Below are 22,438 nucleotides of genomic sequence, written 5' to 3'. Positions count from 1 at the left end.
CAGAAGTTTTATTTCTGACACGTGTGCTCAATACAAACGCTCTTTTTCTATAAGCAGGTGTGTGTGCAAGTTTTACAACTATTAATGAAAATCATAGAGACATTCTTTCATAGATTCTTCATATTTTCTAAATTCATCTATTAATTGAGTTTAAAGTTAACAATAAAACTTACAATTCACTGTTAAATTATATTGATTATTTCATTGCTTTATACCATTTACTAGGTGGGGGGTATCCCGAAACTTACAAGGACCCATGCGTATGTTGAAATTCCTATTTCCAAAAAAAAGTCACCTAATATCTTACTTCATTATTATCTGAGAATCGATACAAAATGGGAAAACGAAACGAGCAAATGAAATTGGAAAACCCATAAGTTATATCTTTTTCATTAGGTAAATCATTTTTTTTCCGTAATATATTATATGTATTATTTTTTCCTCAACTTGACTTTACCTTATACTTAATTGATTTTAAGTCAAGAAACCTTTACAACCAATACTACGCAACTAGGCAGTATAAGTATATCAGGTAGATAATTGAATTAGCATAAATAATTGCAACAAAACATATAGGTACGGACACATTATAAAAACAAACATTAGTTCGTGATAAATTGTATTTTCTGCAAAGTAGTCCTTGCTCGGTTGTTTAAAAAAATCTAAGATAGATAAAGTTCAAGACAAGACGGTTTAGTAACAAATGCAATATAATAGCGCAGTCCTCTAGTCTAGAGTAAACTCTACAATACAAAAAACCGTAAAGAAAATCTACTGTGTTCGTTAAACGTATCTGGAAGTAAAAGCCTGTTATTAATTTAAAGCAAGATATTACAAATACATTTTTCTCTAATAACCAATTCGTTTAGGTAGGTAACAGATTTATAAGTACATTAAATTTGTGTTCAAGAGTTCATAGTTCGCAATTTATCGTTTAATTACAAAAATAACAATTAAGATGCAAGTATTTGGTACGTGGTAGTAATTTAATTCAAATGTTGTTCAAAATGGCATTAATAAAAACAAAAGATAGGCTGATAAAATTAACAAAAACAAACTGATTTCACGAAGGTAAAGTAGGCTTTATCTCCTCTTATCATGAGGTAGCATGTGGCAGTCAACCTTAAGCATCATATCATATTGAATTGACCAATAGCAATTGTTAAACTTATCTAAGTGTAAACACATTTTTTTATCACATAACTTTATTCCATAATCTGAGGAAAACTTAGCGTCACTACATTCTTTAATCAGTAAACATGTTTTTATGAAGCACTCTTCTTAAAATTACGAGTTATCGTCTGTCTTGTTATTATTTAATCTCATGGGGGATTCAATGACCTCACTTAATTCATACTATATTGTTTACTTAATTGTGATTTGTTTTTGTTTTTAAGGTGGAATAATTTTTCCATTATAATAAACATTTTGTAATATCCAATATTGATTTAACATAAAATGACTATATATTTGCTTCAGCAATAATTTACTGTATGAGATCTCAATAAAATTATAATGCACTACTATGCTATGACTATGATAAAAGTATTACTGGTAATCTACGCCATAATCTCGAGAGATATGGCTGAAACCGTGAAACGCGATGGACTAAAGGCGTACTTTACACTTGTGGTCATCTTCACTTCAAATTTTAATTAAATTTAGTGTTAATCATTTTTTTTTTTTTAAATATATGTAATGTCCACGTGGATGTGATAGCGGGCCAGTGCAAAAACAAAAATATTTGTCCCGACGTACAAAATATAAACGATTAGAGTTAATTAATTTTAACGATGAAATGCAATAACATGTGAATTATCAGATACTGATAACATGAGATATTGGATTTGTACGGGTTTACATAACTTTCTATTTATGTTAGTATAAAACACGCAACGCTCACGAAGGTGGGACAGCGTCACGCCCACAAGCGGATCACGTTAGACGCCGCGACACTTGCATCAGCCGGACGGAATGCCTGCGTTTGCGATTCGGCTTCCGATTCTAACTTTACATGCGTTAGCTAAAATACCATGACCTCATTATAAACATGACAATACACAAGCTTTCCATTACATCACCTTTTGTTCTTCTAAAATATTTCCTATCGAACTCAGCTCATGTAAAAATTAAAATTTAATCAAACACGTGAGAAAATTAGGTCAAGTCAGTTATGGCATTGACGAACGTTTTCATTCATTAGCAGCAACCGTTTGATCTAGTTCGACAATTAATACGAAATGCAGCTCATGTATCTTATTTAATCCTCGTTATAGACCGGACTCTCAGTGGAGTTTCGTTTGCAAAAATAGCGGACCTAAATCTGACTTCTGATATATATTGTATAGATCCCAGACATGCTATAGACAGATGTTGCCAACCAGTTTTGTGGTCCCCATCTCCCCACCCCGGTAATTAAATATGGCATACAAAGAAAAAAAATAAACAATGGACTATTGTTAATTATTTAAAATAATAATTTAAAAAATATATTCATGAGATTTCAATCTATAGTGGTTTAAAGTTAACTCAAAAATGGAGCATTTTCGTAAATTTTCTAAAAAATCTTAGATAAAGTGTAAGAAATGTAATAGTATGCTATATATTCGTGATCTACTCATTAAGCTCTTTCATTTGATACCCCACACGGCATGTTTTGGGAATTTTTATTTTTTTCTTTGTATGCCATATTTAATTACCGTGGTGGTTGGAGGGGGACCACAAAACTGGTTGGCAACATCTGTCTATAGGATGTCGGGGATCTATACAATATATATCAGAAGTCAGATTTAGGTCCGCTATTTTTGCAAACGAACATCTACTTGGAGCCTGCTCTATTACATTGTTTAGACATTTAAGCAATTTAATCATGTGCAAGACTTGCATTAATAGTGTTCAAATGAGAGGTTAATTATTCCTAATAATTAAAGACCTAGCCAGGCTTGTCGACGATCAACTTGTTTCTTGACCTCTTAACGCATATTACGTGGAACGTTATCTTGCACTAACTCGATCCAGATCACATTTGAACTGATCACCGCGTAAATATTGTTTAAATTATTTATCGGTATTCAAGGCCAGCCTATCCACCAAACATACTCTATTTTCTAATACTGCGCTCTAGCTAGCTATCTGAACTGCTTATTATATGATTATTATCAAAGCGAAAATAAACAATATTACATTTGTGAGGATAATACAATATACTCACGACTAATACTAATTAATTATTGATGAGTTTTCTTGTCGGGATTTACGTTTGTTGGCACGCCTCATATCTCGAGACAGATAAATAAATAAATAAATAAATAAACCACGTGCTAGATATTAAAACCAGAACTTAAATCAAGTTCTACGCTGTTCAGTAAATTTTTCTATCGCTCAGCTATAAGACCCATACCATTTGACCCCATCCAGTTAAATCTTGTAAACGCTATCACGAGGTTTAATTAAGAGCAGATAGATATTATTATCTCTAAATAAAACGCATTAAATGATGGTATTTTGTATTACAAACTCCTTTGGGAACGAGTTTTAACTAGTGTTATATTGAAGTATCAAACGAAGAATATTCAGTGTGTAACAAACTGCTTATGCATTTATTAATATGAGTTAATTTTTATTGTAATAATGTTTTACGCGTTTTCAATACATTTTGGCAAAAAGTAGGTCACCGCACCCTTCTCAAGCGCAATCAGTGTCATAGTGATATCATATTATAGACTATAACTAGCGACCCGCCCCGGCTTCGCACGGGTGCAATGCTGATACTAAATACACTACAGAAAAATTGTGAACGTTGTATAGGTATAAAAATATAGCCCGCTCCGGCATCGCACGGGTATAAAATACATAGCCGGGCGGCCGCAAACGCTACGTCGCGCAATTTTTAAATCTGTAATATCTTCGAAAATATTCACTTAAATCATACGGTGTAAAGGGCCATATAGATCTATATTAAATGAACAATGTATCCATGGTATTTAATTGGTTAAGGATTAATGCTGTATTGGTTAAAATCGCTTCGAAAATTAGCCATTATTTGTCGTAAAAAGTAAATGACAAAAAAAGGTTATTGTGGGTTATCCATAAGAGATAGACATATACCATCGCGGACTTTTCTGTAGATCTTTTCAATGTGTATAATACTTAGTACATTATTTTGATAAAACTCGTAGGGTTCAGCCTGCGTTTGCAATGTAAGCGGAATAAATGTAATTTTTTACGACATCACATTAGAAACCTCAAAAATAACAGTACTTCTCCACTACTTAATGGATCTTATTATACATATAAACCTTCCTCTTGAATCACTCTATCTATTAAAAAAAACCGCATCAAAATCCGTTGCGTAGTTTCAAAGATTTAAGCGTACAAAGGGACATAGGGACATAGGGACAGGGAAAGCGACTTTGTTTTATACTATGTAGTGATACAGTATGTTATCGCTTTACGTACGTCAAGAGATAGGTCCAGTGACCCATTAGTCAAAACATTTAACTTCCTACGCTGCAACCTTCTAAAAACTCATCCTATCTCTATTATTGCAGAATACCGCACATAATACATACACATAAGCATTATAAAGTAGAAAGCATGTGCAACATCAAAGCTTACTTTACTCGCTTTTAAAAGAGAGAGAAGTAAAAGACAGACCATTGTTCATTATGTTGAATAATCTTTAAGTATAATGACGAAAAGTCTTTCGTCATAAAATACATCTTCTTATATATAAAAATGAATCGCAAAATGTGTTGGTAAGCGCATAACTCGAGAACGGCTGAACCGATTTCGATAATTCTTTTTTTATTATATTCCTTGAAGTACGAGGATGGTTCTTATGTAGAGAAAACGTAAATATTATGTACCACGGGCGAAGCCGGGGCGGACCGCTAGTTGTTTTTAATTTTTTCCAGCAGAAGCTATTCTTTCAAAGAAAAATCACTGACGTAAACAATCAATGACGTCTTTTTTGTTACTACATAATATTTGTCTGTGTGACGAGATAAATTAATAATAATATGCAAGCAAAACAGCCTGATGGTTTGTTTTTGATGTAGGCGCTATAATATCATAACAATATACACATAAACACATCATTTGAATGGAAAGTTAGGTAATAGCTTTTATCTGGGGGCACGGCAGTGCCCCCGCCAAGTCGAGCAAAAAAAAAGCGGCACGGCCGTACCATCCTTTTCTCGAAGCAATTCGGGCCTTTTTCGACCCCCTATAATTCGGTTGTGGATAAAGCAAGAAACCTGAATCTTCAGTAACTAATCCGGCATTGTATAAACACGGAATATTTAAAATTTCAGTCAATTTGAACCAGTAGTTTAAGAATGACAACTTGTTAAAGTTTCTAAATTTTGTCACTCACTGACTCACCGATCATCAAAAGTCCAAGGCACTTCTAGCAGACTTAGAAGCTTCATATTTGGAATACATATAGAGTTTAGTGTCTTAATCATGGGAAAACTTAAATATTTTGTAATTTCGGTCCAGTTTTCCAAATACACCAACTGCATCAATAACTTTGTAATCCCATATAAATATATGGGATTACAAAGTTATTTATGCAGTTGGTGGTTGGTGGTGGTATCAAAAAGAAAGGCTCTACAAAAAGAAGTGAGATCCCATCAAAAACATCCTGTAAAAAACCCAAGTCTCGCAGCTCAGTCTTTCTACCGTCAAAAGTTGTGAGATCCATGTAATACCAAGTCGGTTAATCTATTTAGTGTCTACTTGAAGGACCTTCTGTCTTAAGTTATTACATAAGTTATTATCATGCCAATATTAAAAATATTTAACGTTTTAAACAAATAGATCGACTTGGACATCGCATGAAAACAAAATGAATATTACAATATTATATTAGATTCTTTAGTCTCTCGCGCCTCACGCGATTGAAACTCTCGTTCCTGTTGGTCGCTGGCCCGTCGTGCTGTGTAGTGTGATACATACTAATAATCAAATCAAGCGATGTCCAAGTCGATCTATTTGTTTAAAACGTTAAATATTTTTAATATTGGCATGATAATAACTTATGTAATAACTTAAGACAGAAGGTCCTTCAAGTAGACACTAAATAGATTAACCGACTTGGTATTACATGGATCTCACAACTTTTGACGGTAGAAAGACTGAGCTGCGAGACTTGGGTTTTTTACAGGATGTTTTTGATGGGATTATTATTCCGATAAACAAAATACGGTGTTTTCCAATTTCCAAAAAAAACACATGTAAACAGAATATATTTTGTAGGTTAATATAAATAAACCTTTTATAACATATCGATAACTGCGCAATTCGTACAGTAATTTCGGAGGAATGTTACATCATAATATTATTTTGCCATAGGAAATTTACGCGAAAAAATATCATTACATTAAAATACGATATTTGTAAAAAAATATACGTCTTCCATAAAAATCCGGTTTAGCTCAAGTAAAATTAAAATTTCATGAGACAAATACAACAGCTAAAAGTTAATATTTTTAAACAGAATAAACAAACAATTCAGAATCCTAAACGAATGCAAAATTAATGCATCATACATACCTACATATTTATGTACAAGATTTTGAACTGCTTCTTTAAAAAATATATGTCCACAATTTTAATAATAATTTGTAAATAGTATGTACATGTACAAGGTGCATGAATACTTTTATCGTACTCAGTCTTATCATACCGGAAATAGACAGCTGCTTTAATTAAAAGATTTAACTGAATTTACAGCCAAAAATCTTTACGATACAGTGGTGTATTAAATAATTTTAAACTTCTTAATTACAAAAGAGCGAGATTATATTTTATAAGACTTTCGAATACTATTTGTATTTACTCAGTAATCAACTAATCAGTATCAAGAAAGTGTGGGAAAAATGGAACGATATCTTTGTTGTAGATGTGACGTTCAACGTACGTAAATACTGGGGTATATTCGGGAAAACAATTTATCAAACAACTTGGCAAAATACATCAATCATCTTGAAAGTTAATCATAATATGTTATCATTCTAATATTACGCGAGTTCATTCAACGCTATACGTCACCAACTCGACCGATCACAAACCTATGTTACCAAAACATTATAATATTTTATATTATACGTTTAATAAAATTGTCCAATTCTACAAATGGTATAATGAGCCATTTATAGACTGAAATTAATGTCAGAGGACCAAGATGATTTTTTTTAGTTCCGCATGTGTATTTTAAGATAGGTTATGTACGATTTACGAGTAAAGTTGGATTAGTTACGTTTTAAGTTAAAGAAAGGAAATCTTAAAGCATATTAATTTTATTCCTAAAATGACGAATTCCAAGTCAACACAAGACTCAAAATTATGATGCATTTTACCCTACAATTTAAATTTCGAAATAAATTCATCCTATTTATCATTTATCAAACAAACAAAAAAGTAGAGATAAGTTCATAGGTATAAAATTAAAATTTAATTCATTTTAAATTTGAATCTTCATATCAACGTTATTTAAAAGATATAAAAGTCTCTGTATTTTATTGATTTATAAACGAGCTATTAAGGTATATTCCACGAACATATACCTACCTACATTATTTTTAAAATGAATGAAAGAAAATTATATATTAATATTCTTGAATAGTCGAGTAAAATGTCTCTGAAACATGATCGTCAACATCGTCAAGGTATACCGACGCTAGGTGCATTAAAAAATGATAATCAATCAATTTCCATACGCTTCCGAAACTCAATGGTAAAATTACATCATATTATTTCATCAACAGGTATTTTTTTTTTGTTGGATTTTATTTACGAGTTTTTATATAGGTATGTTTTATGTATCTGTTATTGTTATTCTTTTTACTAAATTATAATATCTACCACGATATTTAGTTGCTTAATCTAATAACGTGAAATAATTCCAGTGAAAGAAACTCTACGTCACTGGAATGAGTCTAATTTGAATTACCTACCTATTGCAAAAATTCAAAATTAACTTCCATATCCTGAACGAAAGTAACGACAACCGCATTATAAGATCCAAAAATAATTTTCTCAAAATTGTGGACGAAAATAACCACAACATAGCGGTAACAGCCTTCAAGTGTGTTAAGTAACGGACCCCGAATAAAAACTTAATATGAACGAAGAGCTTAATATCTGAATAATAAGGATAATTATTAATCTGAACACCTCCGGATGCTGCAATTGACCTGAACATTTTTTGAAAAAAATCGTAAGCCCAAAAAAATACAGACGAACATAGAACCTCGTCCTTTGTTTTTGGAATTTGCTGAAAATTGAAAAAATCGCAGGTTGGCATCGCATGTATGCGTATCGCAGCAGCACGCCGCAGCCGGCGCAAGCCGCCTCACCGATTACATCAGACCCCGGCGCGTGCCCAGCGAACCGCCAGCTATATAAATATCGCAACACGGCTACCCAATTCATTCATCAATTGAATGTTATAGATGATCAGTCGATATTAGCTTGTGGCAATGATCTACGCTCTCATGCATTTACCTGAATTATTTACTCTCAATCTTGTTTACGATCAGTGGTGGCATAGTGATAATTGTTGTGACAGTAATTCTCCGGACTTCGAACATCAGCAGAGATAACGCATATAGCTGCGATTATACGCATTGATTATTATAAGGTAAATATTTTGCCATCTATACTTTTCATTAAGTCAGTGTAAAGTTAATGTTATAAACGCATTTTCGATGATGATTGATGAATCTAAATTGTAACATAAAATAATTTTTTTATACTTTTTGTGAATTTTATTCTAGAAAATAATTTCAATAATATCCAAAACTAAATATGTATTTAATATTTTGCAGGTCATACAAGTGACCTTTAGTTATCTTTAAAGCCTATAAATTGCGTCAACAATTGTTCGCGATGATTTCGACTATCGCAGTAATTCGTTAAATTGATGTGATAACTTAAAACTTCCAGTATATTGAACTTACAAAAATATACTAATGATGTCCAAATATCTGGCAACTATATTTGAAGATATTAAAAAATATATAATATATTCAAATCAAATTATTTTTTATGTAATTTCAATAATAACACAAATTTGGTAAAAAAAATTTCAACATCCAATATTTTTAATAAAGTTTGAAATTTTATGAAATTAAATTTTAATAAATTGTGTTTATTTTTTTCAGTTGTAAGAACAGCTTAATATAAAATTAAACGTATTTAAGAAACTATAATCACTTGAAAAGTGAAAAGAAGATTACGGATTACCTTTACTTAAAAGTATAAAGACAAAAGAAGCACGATGACGTCTGTACAAACGCCACCCGAAGTGAATATGGGCGCGATTGATATAAAACCAGACTCTAATGACTTCGATATGATGGCATTAACCATGGCAGCCTTACGACTAGTTAACCCATGGAGTGTAGAGGCTAAACCAAAATGGTCAGACAGAATAGAGCCAGGCACCCCCGAGGCGAAAGACCGAGTCATTTCACTCGCTGAAGTCTCTCTACACGACACCATGCAAGACTGCTGGGTCGTTATCTACGACCGCGTCTACGATATATCAACATTCCTCGACGAGGTTAGCATCAATTTAAAATACATTATTATTCTTTAGTTTAGATTTCTAATATAATCAAATTGAATTCCCAAATATAAATCAATTTTAGTATGCCAAAAGATTATATTATTTAAGCTTTAAAATTTACTAGTAGGCATTCAAAGTAGTCGAAGACCAAAGCAATGAAGAATGTAACTTTCATCAATACCTAACCTAGAATTTTATTTTTAGCATCCTGGTGGCGCCGATATAATGTTGGAGTATGCCGGCCAAGATGCGAGCACTGCCTTCCGAAGTTCAGGGCATTCGAAAATAGCCACCAAGGCTCTGGACAGATTCCTTATGGGAGAGTTGCCCATGCATGAACGCATGTACCGACGCCCAGGAGGAATGCGGCTTAGTGATATCCCCGAATAAACAATATCACATTGAACATTAACATTATCTGCTATGTGCTCTATTATAGTGAACATTATTTAGGGTTCTTGTACGCAAGAGAACAAGCCCGCACAAGTGCTAATGTGCTCGTTGATAATAAGTTATTTTTCGCAAGTCATAGGCTAGGTCATAACGGCATAAGATATTAGTGTAATAACCTTAAAAGCTAAATTATTATTATTGTAGATGTGAATATTGAGTTAACCTCGCTGATTGCGGCGACATAAGTTTTGATAAGCGTGTGGAGAGACTTTTTAGAAGTATTAACTAGGAAGTTTTTCAATGTTCACAAATGATTGTATCCTTTGTGCATTTAAATAGATTAGTTGTAAGACTTCACTACAGTATTAAACTGAGTATATATTTTTGCTAGATACTATAAAGTATGTGGCACAAGTTCCTATTATTATTTCTAGTTATATGTACTTTACAATAAACGTTTTCTACTGATTACGATTCTTTAATTATCTTTATTTCCGAACCTCTGACGATACCCTATTTATCTGACATAGTCGACTGCGTGATTTAATAGAAATAAGTCATGGATAATATGTTAAGCTTTATTTCGTAAACTTACATGACGTAAAGCTGCATTTTAATTTTCCTTAATAAGATAAAGCTAAACAATATAATATAAACAAATATATTGGTTTACAGAAAAATAACATTTCACTCAATAAAAGTATCGACATGTATTTTGGACGTGTTATGATCAATATTGATAAATACCTAGTTAAAATAACACGTTTTTCTTTAAAAATACATATGAGATTGAGAGTAAATTGGAAGCAATATAAGCTTTATACCTTGTAAACATCCAGTATCTCTTCTGTTCATACTTTCTTATCGGACCTGAAACAAAAAAGAAAACTATTTATTTCTTGACCATTTCTTAACATGGCTAAACTATATGGCTACCAAATCTTTAGAAGGTTATACCAATTATTTAAATTATTGATAAAATTCTACTAATTAACTTTAAGTAGATAAGTTACTAATTGGTTACCTCTAATTAAATATTATTACTGGAGAAGTATCTAACCACCAACAATAATTACTTGTTAATCCTAAACACCTGATGAAGCAAAATTACCAGATGCAATAATAATAATATTAAACTCATGTACTTCAAAGCATGCGAAGTAATCGGAAAGATACAATTAGTTTCTTTGATCATGAAACATAACTCAGATGTATACCGATTTCACCTCTTCATATCTGTCAAAATTATGCAGCGATGCATGCATATTGCTGGATTTAACCGAATTTAGAACCTATTATTTTACCGACATATTAGTTGTGTTGTTTAACGAATGTTCCTATGTCGAATAATATGGTTGAGCATTTGTCTCATACCTACTAATCGCTTATCCAATTTAAGGTTTTTGATTTGGTTTGGGTTGCCAAGAAATATTTTGGAAACATATAAGAAGTAACGATATCACCAATATTTTTTGAGGCAGGCCAAAAGTGATATTTTTCTTCAAAAGTTTTTTTTTCGTCGTATCATATGAAATGCTCAGTTACCCCTTTAGCCTTGATAGATTTAAATAAAAAATGTCAACTTTGTTACTCTTCGCACAACGTATGACTATTTGAAGGTGATTCACGCTTTGCGTATTATCTCTTGTCAAATTACCAGACACTTCGGCTACTAGATGTCCACCAAGATAAATTCATCTTATACAGGTATCCGCCATCTTAATTAAGTACTTATATATATGTTGGGTCATATACCTAAGAAAACATTCTTGACATTCAACAACCTAACGACACTTTTATCATTATTAATGCATTTGTTTAGTCTATAGCTCTACATTTATTCTAAAGCTTTTTAATACGACTGAAGAACGAATTGGCTTTTCAGTCAGACCTACCGCAACTAATGCAAACGTTACGTACGTGTGTAATAGTGAAGCATTAAGATACGCATTCAACTGCACGCGTGATAAGAACCTAAAATACTTTGAAACTAACATTTTTAGTCGAAAGTTTTAGGATATTGTTTCAATAATTGGATTTAAATGATAAAGTTCATAATATAACATAATAATAAAATATGAAAAGAGTTGTGAAGTAATTATATTGACCGACCCGCGAAGGCGCAAAAAAAAACGAAATTTACTTATTAATAATTTATTGTAAAAAAATTACATTATAAATTATTCCTAACTTAAACTACGTCCCTCCCGTTCAATGTTGGAACAAAGAGTGCTCGTCGTCCTCGGCGGGGCAGCTACAGCGTCGCGGTGGCGATGATTGCCGCAACACTCTCTGGAATCGCAGGTGTGCGCGATGTCGCAATTGCTAACAGGTGCAAGTCCTTCTTGGGTGGCCCAATGCATCCTCTAATAATTAAGGCGTGTTATATGTACATAACAAAGTTAACAAATAAAATGATTAGAAGGCCCATGTCTTCAAACATCACGTGTAGATTTCATGATTGTACGGCTATCGAAAACTAAACTCTATATGTGAGACTAAAAACGTTTACTTTTAAATATAATAAACATATTGCATGATCTAGATAAATGAGACAGAAGGTGTGGTGGAAATCCGGTTTCCCAAGACCAAAGTACATAGGTAATGTGTATTTTATATACGTTTTCCTCAAGGATATCAATCTTAGCAGGAACTATAGAGTACGTATAGACCAATTGTTTTAATAAAGTTTAAAACTTATTTGGAGTAATTGTTTCTTCGTAAACCAGCCTGCTAGAGAAAGATTGTGACAAAAATATTTATTTTTATTAATAACATCATTCTTCACATAAAAAAATATACGGTACAACTGTATGTGTCGTGCTTAATAAGTATGTGTCGTGGCCATATCGTAGATTTGCTCATTTAATGAAATGATTGATCATTTCACGAAATGGTCGCATTTCATGATGTAGCCAACATAGTTTGACCAGATCGTTGAATCGTCAACGTTTCATGATTTTGTCATCCACATTTGGCCAGATCGTATAAAATATACGGAGTGCATAAAATATTTAAAAAATATATCTAATAAATAAATAATAATAATAATTCCTTTATTTAACAAGACAGGATTATTACAATATGGTGTATTTCACAATATTAATTAATTTAATAATTTGATATTAATATAATTATGAGATTCATTGGTTCCCGCACTAGGCGAAGCCTGTCCTGCGGGACCAAAAAACGATTAACAATATAATATAATTTATAACAGAGCGGCATAGTAATATAGTAGGATATTATACCTAAATATAGTTATATAAGATATCCGCAGTTTCCATAGTACTCGAAAGTCATGACTTTCTTCATAATATTGTAATTAAACGAATTATAAAGTTTTTAACTGCGAATAATAAAATTTTCGCCAGCGGCCGCCGTCTTCAGTCTTCACACATAAACACAGCGCTTGCAGCGCCTCTACCAATGATTAATGTAACTACTTTACGATATGATCAAATAATTTTGATCATTTCATGAAAAAAAACACGCTTTTAGTTGCCCATATCGAGAAACGATTTCTTATTATTATTGATCTGCTCGAACCACATCATGATATGGCCAATAGACATTCAACCATTTTATGAAATGCGAACATTTCGTGAAATGATCAAGCATTTCATGAAATGAGCAAATCTACGATATGGCCACGACATATGTATTGCAAGTCATGGAGAAGCCGAAGCGTAAACGAAGCAAAAGATACATATTTGTCATCATATTGTTATTTTACTTAATCATCCGATTTAATAGTTGTGTCTCTCAACTGTGCACGGATTTCACCTCCGACCTGCACGTAACTGGCCAACCCGCAGATAACGTATCAGCTTAATTCTACAAAGTTATGAACGGAAAAAACAAAATTTAATTTGAAATCACCTTTGCTATTACTTTGGCGCTTGTAAACTTTCTGTAACGTATTAATATTCTTCAATGTGCTTCATTAGGGCCATAAATAATTGATATTGTATATTTACCATTCTCTTTGGATTATTTCAGTACCTGATCCATAAAAAGTATACTTAATAACGTCTCGTTCGATTTTATCTTTAAAATCTCTGACAAAAATAAAATTGAGACATAAATAGCCTTCTTAAATAAATGAGTTATTTTGATCCCCTATTTTGAAATCAAATATATTTTTATTTTGGATATATATTTCACAATATTAAGTCAACAATTCGAGTGGTTGAAGTCCGTTGATTTGAACTTAGATGCGCGATCCCACCGCGACCGCTGAAAAGGGCTCGACTGAACACAGTGGAATTCAGTGGGTTCACTCCGCACTGGGCAATGGAAATTCGTAACAATAATAAAGTTTAGTAATAATTGTTTCTTTACTACTTATTTCAAGAACATAAATAATAAATCTATTTATTTCTTTCATTTTCATTAATAATATAGCCTTTTATTCCTAAACATAGGGTTACAAGGGGTCCCTAAGTTCGGTGTGCCTTTTGGCATAGGCCTCCTCCAATTCTTTCCAATGTGACCTGTCCCTTGCTACTCTCATCCAAAATGGTCCCGCAGTCTGTTTCAAGTCATCTTCCCATCTTCTAACTTGGCGACCCCTGCTTTTTCGGCGAATCTTAGGTGATTTAGGTGAGCTCCATTAATGTTCACGCCTAAGTGGTCCCAGTTAAGTGCTCGAGTGCAGCGTTAAATAACGTAGGAGAGAGAGGGTCGCCTTGGCGCACGCCCTTTTCAACAGGAAATGGCTCTCCTGTTGATTCCAGTTTAATGCAGGCTTTGCTAGATGCGTACAAACTGTTAAGCAATTCTATATAACTACTCTGGACGCCTTGTTGTTCAAGGCTCCGCCAAATGTAGTGGTGCCTGTCGAGGCTGTCGAACGCCTTTGAGTAGTCTATAAATGCCAAGTATAATTGTTTGTTGTATTCGTTATACTTTTGTATCAATTATTTTCATTTTCATTACTTGTAGGGTAAATAAATATTATGTACCTACATAATGCGATTTTTAACTTCCAAGTTAGTAATAACACATTCATAAATCATATCAGTAGTACAAATAATAAATCTATGTTCGCGTTGTTTTATGTCAATTGAAATTTTAAAACTAGTACCTATATTTAACACATAAAAAAATCGCGAGTGGGTTTCAAATTTCAATAACTAGGTAATAATAGATAACAGTCGTAAAATCTTTAATTTATGAAGCTTTATTTAAATTTTAAATATATATAACTACTAGAGGTCCGCCCCGGCTTCGCCCGTGGTACATATTTCGCAATAAAAGGTAGCCTATGTCCTTTCTCGGGTATCAAAATATCTCCATACCAAATTTCATGCAAATTCGTTCAGTAGTTTAGGCGTGATTGTGGAACAGACAGACAGAGTTACTTTCGCATATTTATAATATTAGTATGTTAAATATATATAACTACTAATATTGATAATCCGAATGTCCGTCCGTCTATAATACCGGTCACTTCGCGGCTACACCAATAAGGACCGATATCAATGATATTTTGAATTAAAATAATCCAGAAATCATGGTCAAACATAGGCTACTTGTTTTTGTCAAACTTATAATTACGCCAAGCCTAAAATAGTTTTATTTGCATTTAAATGTTGTCCAAATCGTGAAGTAGGTACCTGTACATATTATGAAATGGAAAAATAATAATTTGATATTATATAATTAATCGCTTTTTTATTACATTCATTCTATCACCAAATAATTTCATAGCGACGCAGACAAAATCAATTAGCGCTTTAACTGTTGGCTTAGTCATGGATCAAAATATGTCATAAAAATATTTTCTAAATTATTATGAAATGATAATATAATTACTAGCGATTATCCTTATAAGAAGATAACTTTAAATATTCGTAATCGACGTATATATTTAAATCGTAAGTCAAATACCGATGCATCATGTAAGTGCATCGGGAAAGTACGGATGCGGGGAAATTTCGGAAAATTGTCAACATCAGAGCCGAGGTTTAACTATATACCTAAGTAAGTGAAGGTATTGTATAAAAATATAAAGGTTTGATAATAATATAATTTTTATTTCAATCATATTTACGTATTAAATTCACATGTTGGAATGTAGGTACCGTCATTCAGAATTACCCAGATGCACTTTATTTTTTTACACATATTGCACGCCTCATAAGCGAAGCGTTGAGGTGGGTACTACTGTCACTTCGCGCAAAACATCTGATTTTTCAAACTTAAAATGTCTTTATGTATCATACATTGCACTTGTAAGATAATACATACACACACATATTAAGAAAAAACACTATTTTTAACGTTCATGATATTTTTGATGTCATTTTTGTTATTTAAACTAGTTAAAAAACAGTTTAAAAAAGTTCTGTCTTGGACGTCCGTGTGTCTGTATGTGCGGATCCTTTTTCTTGTTAACACGATAGCGACCGAAATACTTTACTAATCGAGTCTTTTTTTTTCTCTTACGCTTGAGTATGCTCAGGAATAGAACCCTTTCATTTTTCAGGGTCTGATTCGATGTGGTTTAATTGTTATTAAATAAACAAAAATAATAATTAATAAATATTTATTAAAAAAAAATTATGAGGCGTGCACTTTTGGATTTTCCAAATTATTTCAGTTTTTTCTCAGTACAACCATATGTTAAAAGCTAATAAAACTACTTACATATGTCTAAAAGACCTCCGCCTCCAACACCAGCGTACATACGCAGCTAACATCAACAGAAGCACCACGGCCGTGATCTGTATCGTGGATTCTTGCGGCAACCCGCACTTGGCCACCCTCACCTCGTCCGGGGTTACGGTCAGCTGTAATACATACCGTGTACGTTACAACCGCGACCCTTGGTTTGGACCTTGTTGAATAGGTTATGTTACATTGCTTTTAATGAGTTAAAAAACAGGAATTCTAAAGATGATATCAATCGTAAAATTATGAGTTATTTGTAACTAAATAAAAATAAACAAATAAATAACTGTACCGTTGGTAGGTAATTAAACTGACAAAAAAGGAACGTTAATATTTCTCATTTTACACATTAATATTTCCTGAACTAGTAACGTTTTCAATAAAAAACTATTTTAATAAAATTTAACAGAAATATCTAGCAGAATAAATACCCAAACTTAATTTGTGATATGGGGTCTTAATTATATTTCAAAGTTCATCAGACACAAAACACAAACAGACTAACCAAATAGTACTTAGGGTCCAATCGATTCCTCCAGGAAAAGGAAGGCACGGTGTATTCAATGAACTCTATCTTATGATCAGGGCGTGGTACGAAGCTGTGTCGCACCAAACAGCTGTGGTGTGTGTGCGCACCAAACACCACACGAGGCAACAAGCTCTCTATTAAATATTCCGTCGATTCCTTGGATAAACAATCCCAACGCTCCTCGAATAGATTATTCCTCAGCGGTAAGGGCGCTGCGTCGGGCTCTGTGCAAATATTATCTGATTCCCTGTACAGCGGGTAATGCTGAAATGCATTATTCATCCACCTTTATCCGCATATATAACGTAACAAGCAAGGATTATTTATTTCGATATCACTTTAAAGTTACTGTTAGCAACCCTAAATGTAAATCGCACAATATTTGAGGTTTATAAAAACTCGCTCGGCTACCTCGCGACTTCTTGTTGTCAATGTTATACCTACTTGCAAGTTTTACATCTAGGCTAGGTACAACATCTAGAATGTAAGTTTGGAAATCATAATATTCTGCATCCAAAATAACGGTCAAAATTGTGCGATAAACAATTAGGGGTGCTACGATCTAAGTTACATACATAAAAATATTTAATTAAAAACGTACTTAAAAAAAAATTTTTTTCATTCCTTCACAAAAATTAAATAATTTTAAAACTTATCACTCCTTCGATATTAAGACGGAATGTAATAGGAACGAAGATTTTACATGTTTGGCGACCTATTTTTATGCATAAATATTTAATTTTGTGTTAAAAAATTTTTTCTTGTTTCTTATTTCTAAAATCCTATGACCTATATTAAAAATAAGCATCGATATTATATTTTGAAACTATGAAACATCTTTTTGCATCTATTAGGCCGCTAGGGCGCTAGATGACCTTAAATGTCAATGATAATAATCAATCATTGAGATCCGATTTCACCGACAAGATACTTAACCGACGATTAAAAACAAAAACATCTGTATAGCGTATCAATTTATAATTGTGAACTTTAATTATTATGTACTAGGGAAATCAGGTCGAAAACCGGCCAAGTTATAATAAGTGCCATTTATATATATTTTTAACATAACGAAAATAAATATAAAGTTCATGTTTTGGTTGCTTTTTTTTGTTTTCTTTGATGCACAGAGACTACCCCATACAAAAAACGTTTTAAATATTTATAGTGATGTTTGAAGTTATTTATAGTATGTATTACAATTATTGTACCTACTGTACATTGCGTTTGTACATGAAATTGAAAGTACAAAATTTTACAGAAAACACTTAATATTGAACCTTTTCGTATGGTTTTAATTTTCAACCAGTTACTTAATTACTAATTTTTAACCAGTGGCCCGAAAAATTCTAAGCAGACTATTAAACTTATTTTCTGCTCGCGAGTTTACTCTCGTAATGCAACTATATGTACTTTTCGATCTATGATAATCCCAAACATTGATGTAATAAAATGTTAGGTACTTATTTTTATATTGATTATATGTTGCCATAAAAACTGTATCATACTCAGTGACTAGTTCTAAAAAAGATGGTTTCGTTTTGCCAATAGCGAGGCAAATAACGAACACGATTGTGTAAATGCAGTTTAATAGAAAGCATGAGAATAGTAATTTCAATTAAAAATATTATAATTATAATTACATACTTACTTGCATCAATATTGGCCTACTGTACTTGGGCACTTTATCTTTTCCTTTACAAAGTGCTGAGCCACTGCTGCATTTTAATACATCTAAAAATAACACTTTAAATGTCATTGACCTCAATTCAATATTAATAAGTGACATCAGAAACACATATGTTCAATGTCTATCATTATGATATTAATTTACCATTAAGTTATCTTTGAATTTCATAATAATATATTGTATGGCAGTAATAATGATTCAAAAGTAATCCATGACCTGCCTCAATTATAAATATGTTAAACTTTACTAAATTAAATTATTATTACACCACCATTTCTATCCACTTCAAAATTATTGTACCATTCATTTGTTCACTTATGATTAGTTTCAAAAGTATAACTTGAAAATTAATAAAATAAAAACATTACACATTTATAATGTTAGCAGTATAGATTCTGCATTTAACTGCTTAGCTTTGGATAAATCGAAAAAGTTGAAAGTTGTAGTTACAAACTTGTACATCCAGATGATGAATAAGTCAACATTACATTATCAAACTACATAATATATTATGGCATACATAAATACCTACCAGAAATTCTGTTAATCTCTGCTACAGCCCTGGAACAGAGAGTGCATCCATCACCCTCCATAGCCATAGAATTGATCAAAACAAAATGGTTACCCCGCAAACTTACTAAATTCACAGGCGGAGAATTTAATTGTTCCTCAAATCTTTTTGCCAAGTGTGGAGTTATCCTAAAAATATTGTTCGTTTAGAAATGTATATTTAAAGTATATTAGCACATACATATTATGTGCCCATGCCTTAAGAAAACTTTATTAAGCAAATTATTAATAAATGGGTTGTAACTATACAAAGAGTAGAATAATTAATACAGATTGTCTAGTGTGCATTAGGTCAAACAGATGGTATAAAGCTCTGTGCAAGTTTTGTGTGTGTTTATTTAAAAAAGAAGTGCAATAGTAATAATTATATTTATCATTACATATAATGAAAACCAATATCATGATTTCCAACAACTGTATACATAGTGGTACCCTCAGGTGTTGCAAATAAATTATGAAACCTCTCCACATACTCATTGAACTCATTTTGTGAGCACCATTTACCTTCATCAAATAAATCACCTGAAAAAGTTTGTATAATTCAGTGCTTGCTTTATATAAATTAATAGATTACATATTATTTTTTTTTTATATATACCTAAAACAAATACTAATTCTGGTCTGTGAAGAGTCATGGCTGTTTGAAATGCACGATGCATTTGCCACTCTCTTCTCCACTTATCTAACCAATGACCATTCCGAGAACCTAACATATGAATATCTGCAATAACGAGGGCATACACTGGTTCCACATCTTTGGCTTGTTTTTTTTCGAGTTTCGGCCAAACACACTGAAAAAAGTATAAACTTTAAATGAAATACATAATGAATGTTGATACTATAAGTATATGGTACTAGATTCTGAGCATACCTGTACCTGTGATACATAATAAATAAGATATTCACAATAAATGTAGATGAAAAGCAAACCTAAAATAATTCGCGGAATTATTTTTCTTCTAAGAAGACAAAGACGCCTACTAAAATATATTAGACCCATTATTAAATTAATTAAATTATGTATATAATTGTTTCATGTGTTATTTAGTTGAGATAAGCTTAAACAAAATAAAAGTGTTCATTTTTGAAAATCCAATAAAATATTTTAGTGTCAAATTACCCGCTGTTATGACTATTTATTTTTTTTACCGTACTCGGTAATACCAGTTAAAAAAATCCTAGGCAAATAAGTTCTAATAAAATTAAAAAATAGTGTCGCTTATCTTTAAGAAAGATTTTTTACCGAATGGCATACTTAAATATTATTTAGTGGGTACATATACTTCTAGGAATATTGTATTTAGGGAAGTGATACCTAGTCAAAGGACGTGCATAGGACCACAGAACTATATCGAGATAGAAGGAAAGAGTGTATAGGTCTATAGATTGTCTAATCTAAAAATGAACGCCCTTCCACTAAACTTAATTGTTTCAATGTGTGAGGACAAATAATTATTGAACCACTTTTATATGTGTGCGCGCGGCGATTCTACTGCAAACTTTGACTTTCGCGCACTGATTTGTCAACTAATCGGGCGATCAGTTCAGGTGCCTAGCATTGTATGGCGGGGAGAGCGCGCTATGTACGGAATGACACGTCCGTTCTGTCGTGCATCGCGTCATTTATGCACTAGTTGGCCAACTGGTCCTGTCGTTCGGGCATGGACAGGACTGGAGGACTGAACGACCAATGAGGCAGACCAATTTGTGTGTATTGCGTCTATACACGTACTTTGAATGTGAGCGTAAACACAGTGGAGGGGCGTTCATTTTTAGATTAGACAATCTATACCAGAATCTGATGGCATATTTATATTTTAAAAATAAAAGATTTTCATGTGGCAACTTTATTTGACAACTATCAAATTAGTTGTCAAATTATTGTGTTGATGATTAATTTTTAGGATTTTGTCTTCAAAATCTTCGAAATGTCGATAAAACCGCTGCGATCACAAGCAAGAGGTGTTGTTTACAATGTGTATAGAAAAACATTCGATGAAGAAGGGTCAAACACATCACAATTTTCAATTTTAAAGCGCGTGAAAGATTTTATTGCTAAGTTGGACTTACCCGTTTTGATACTTTAAATTAATAATGTTGTTTGTTGATTAAAATATAATTTTATGAAAACTTATTACAGGAGTTTTCATTCTTGGCTATTTGTCAAGTCCAAGGTGTACAAGTCAATTTTATAATGTGTTAATACTTACGAAAATAAACATGATTTTATTTTATTATTGTTTTATTTTATAAAAAATTATAAACAATCGTTAATTAATATAGTATCTAAGTTTTGATCTGCATTATCATTACATCCATATTTTCACATGCCATAATGATATACATTTATTCAAATATAGGTATGTGTAAATACATAATACATATTATGTATTACCTTTAGAAAAGTAATTTCTATTATGTAGGTACTTATTATATTATACATGTAATAAGTACCTACATAATATTACGTGGATATCTCATTATTAAATACAGTATTATCCACTTGTTTAATGTGACTAATGATATGGGACAAAATAAAAAATACGCAGTATCAAAATCGTTCAGTCCATTTTCCCTAGGGTTGCACACTCAAAATTTTGATTTCCCTAATTGCCATCAGATTCTGGTTTACCTATATGTACCTCGCGTGGCGAATAGAGGATAGATCATCTTCTTTGCTCGCCACAATGCGCAGTCCGCTCTCGACCACTCTCCGTGTGTGACGTACTAATGCAAACAGAAAATGGCCCCGTGATCGATAATGAACTGTGCAAACACCACCAAAAAAGTTGAAGGTGTCAATGAAAATATTTCCACCGGTAAAATCGATACCTATTGAAAACAGAAAAATGATAATTATTTTTTAATCCTATAATATTAATGATGAAAGGGATGAATTTTAGTTAGGTATATCGATGGTTTAAAATATAATATTTACTATACTTATTGCAAATTTGTTTCAGTTTTCCGAAAGATCCTCTTGTGAAAAATAAATGGATTG

General features: G+C 32.2%; 2 protein-coding genes across 6 annotated transcripts; one reads left to right on the top strand and one right to left on the bottom strand.

The window, feature by feature from the left end:
• The first annotated feature begins 8,428 nt into the window (after positions 1-8,428).
• On the top strand, positions 8,429-10,439 carry LOC149490320 (cytochrome b5-like). Its single transcript, XM_089703062.1, has 3 exons — positions 8,429-8,647; positions 9,171-9,571; positions 9,782-10,439. The coding sequence occupies exons 2-3, from the start codon at positions 9,287-9,289 to the stop codon at positions 9,965-9,967; spliced, it is 471 nt and encodes a 156-aa protein (XP_089559188.1). The 5' UTR covers positions 8,429-8,647; positions 9,171-9,286; the 3' UTR covers positions 9,968-10,439.
• An 84-nt stretch (positions 10,440-10,523) lies between these two features.
• On the bottom strand, positions 10,524-22,133 carry LOC149490319 (metallophosphoesterase 1-like). 5 transcript variants are annotated; one of them, XM_089703023.1, is made up of 8 exons: positions 20,309-20,568; positions 20,036-20,228; positions 19,818-19,959; positions 19,400-19,566; positions 18,829-18,923; positions 17,154-17,441; positions 16,625-16,767; positions 10,524-10,840 (listed from the first exon to the last, which is right to left on the bottom strand). In XM_089703023.1, exons 1-8 carry the CDS (start codon positions 20,435-20,437, stop codon positions 10,822-10,824), a joined length of 1,176 nt encoding a protein of 391 aa, XP_089559149.1. In that variant the 5' UTR covers positions 20,438-20,568; the 3' UTR covers positions 10,524-10,821. The 5 variants fall into 5 exon arrangements, with proteins under 5 accessions (XP_089559149.1, XP_089559156.1, XP_089559169.1 ...); XM_089703030.1 differs by having other exon boundaries at positions 20,315-20,568; XM_089703043.1 differs by lacking the exon at positions 20,309-20,568 and adding an exon at positions 22,080-22,133 and having other exon boundaries at positions 10,526-10,840.
• Between the last annotated feature and the right edge of the window lie 305 nt (positions 22,134-22,438).

This window comes from Colias philodice, chromosome 2, assembly GCF_061535455.1.
Source record: "Colias philodice isolate Cphi_HAF_F1 chromosome 2, ilColPhil1 Martin Lab GWU primary, whole genome shotgun sequence".
In the NCBI taxonomy this organism is placed as follows: domain Eukaryota; kingdom Metazoa; phylum Arthropoda; class Insecta; order Lepidoptera; family Pieridae; genus Colias; species Colias philodice.
This window is presented reverse-complemented; position numbering and strand designations above follow the sequence as displayed.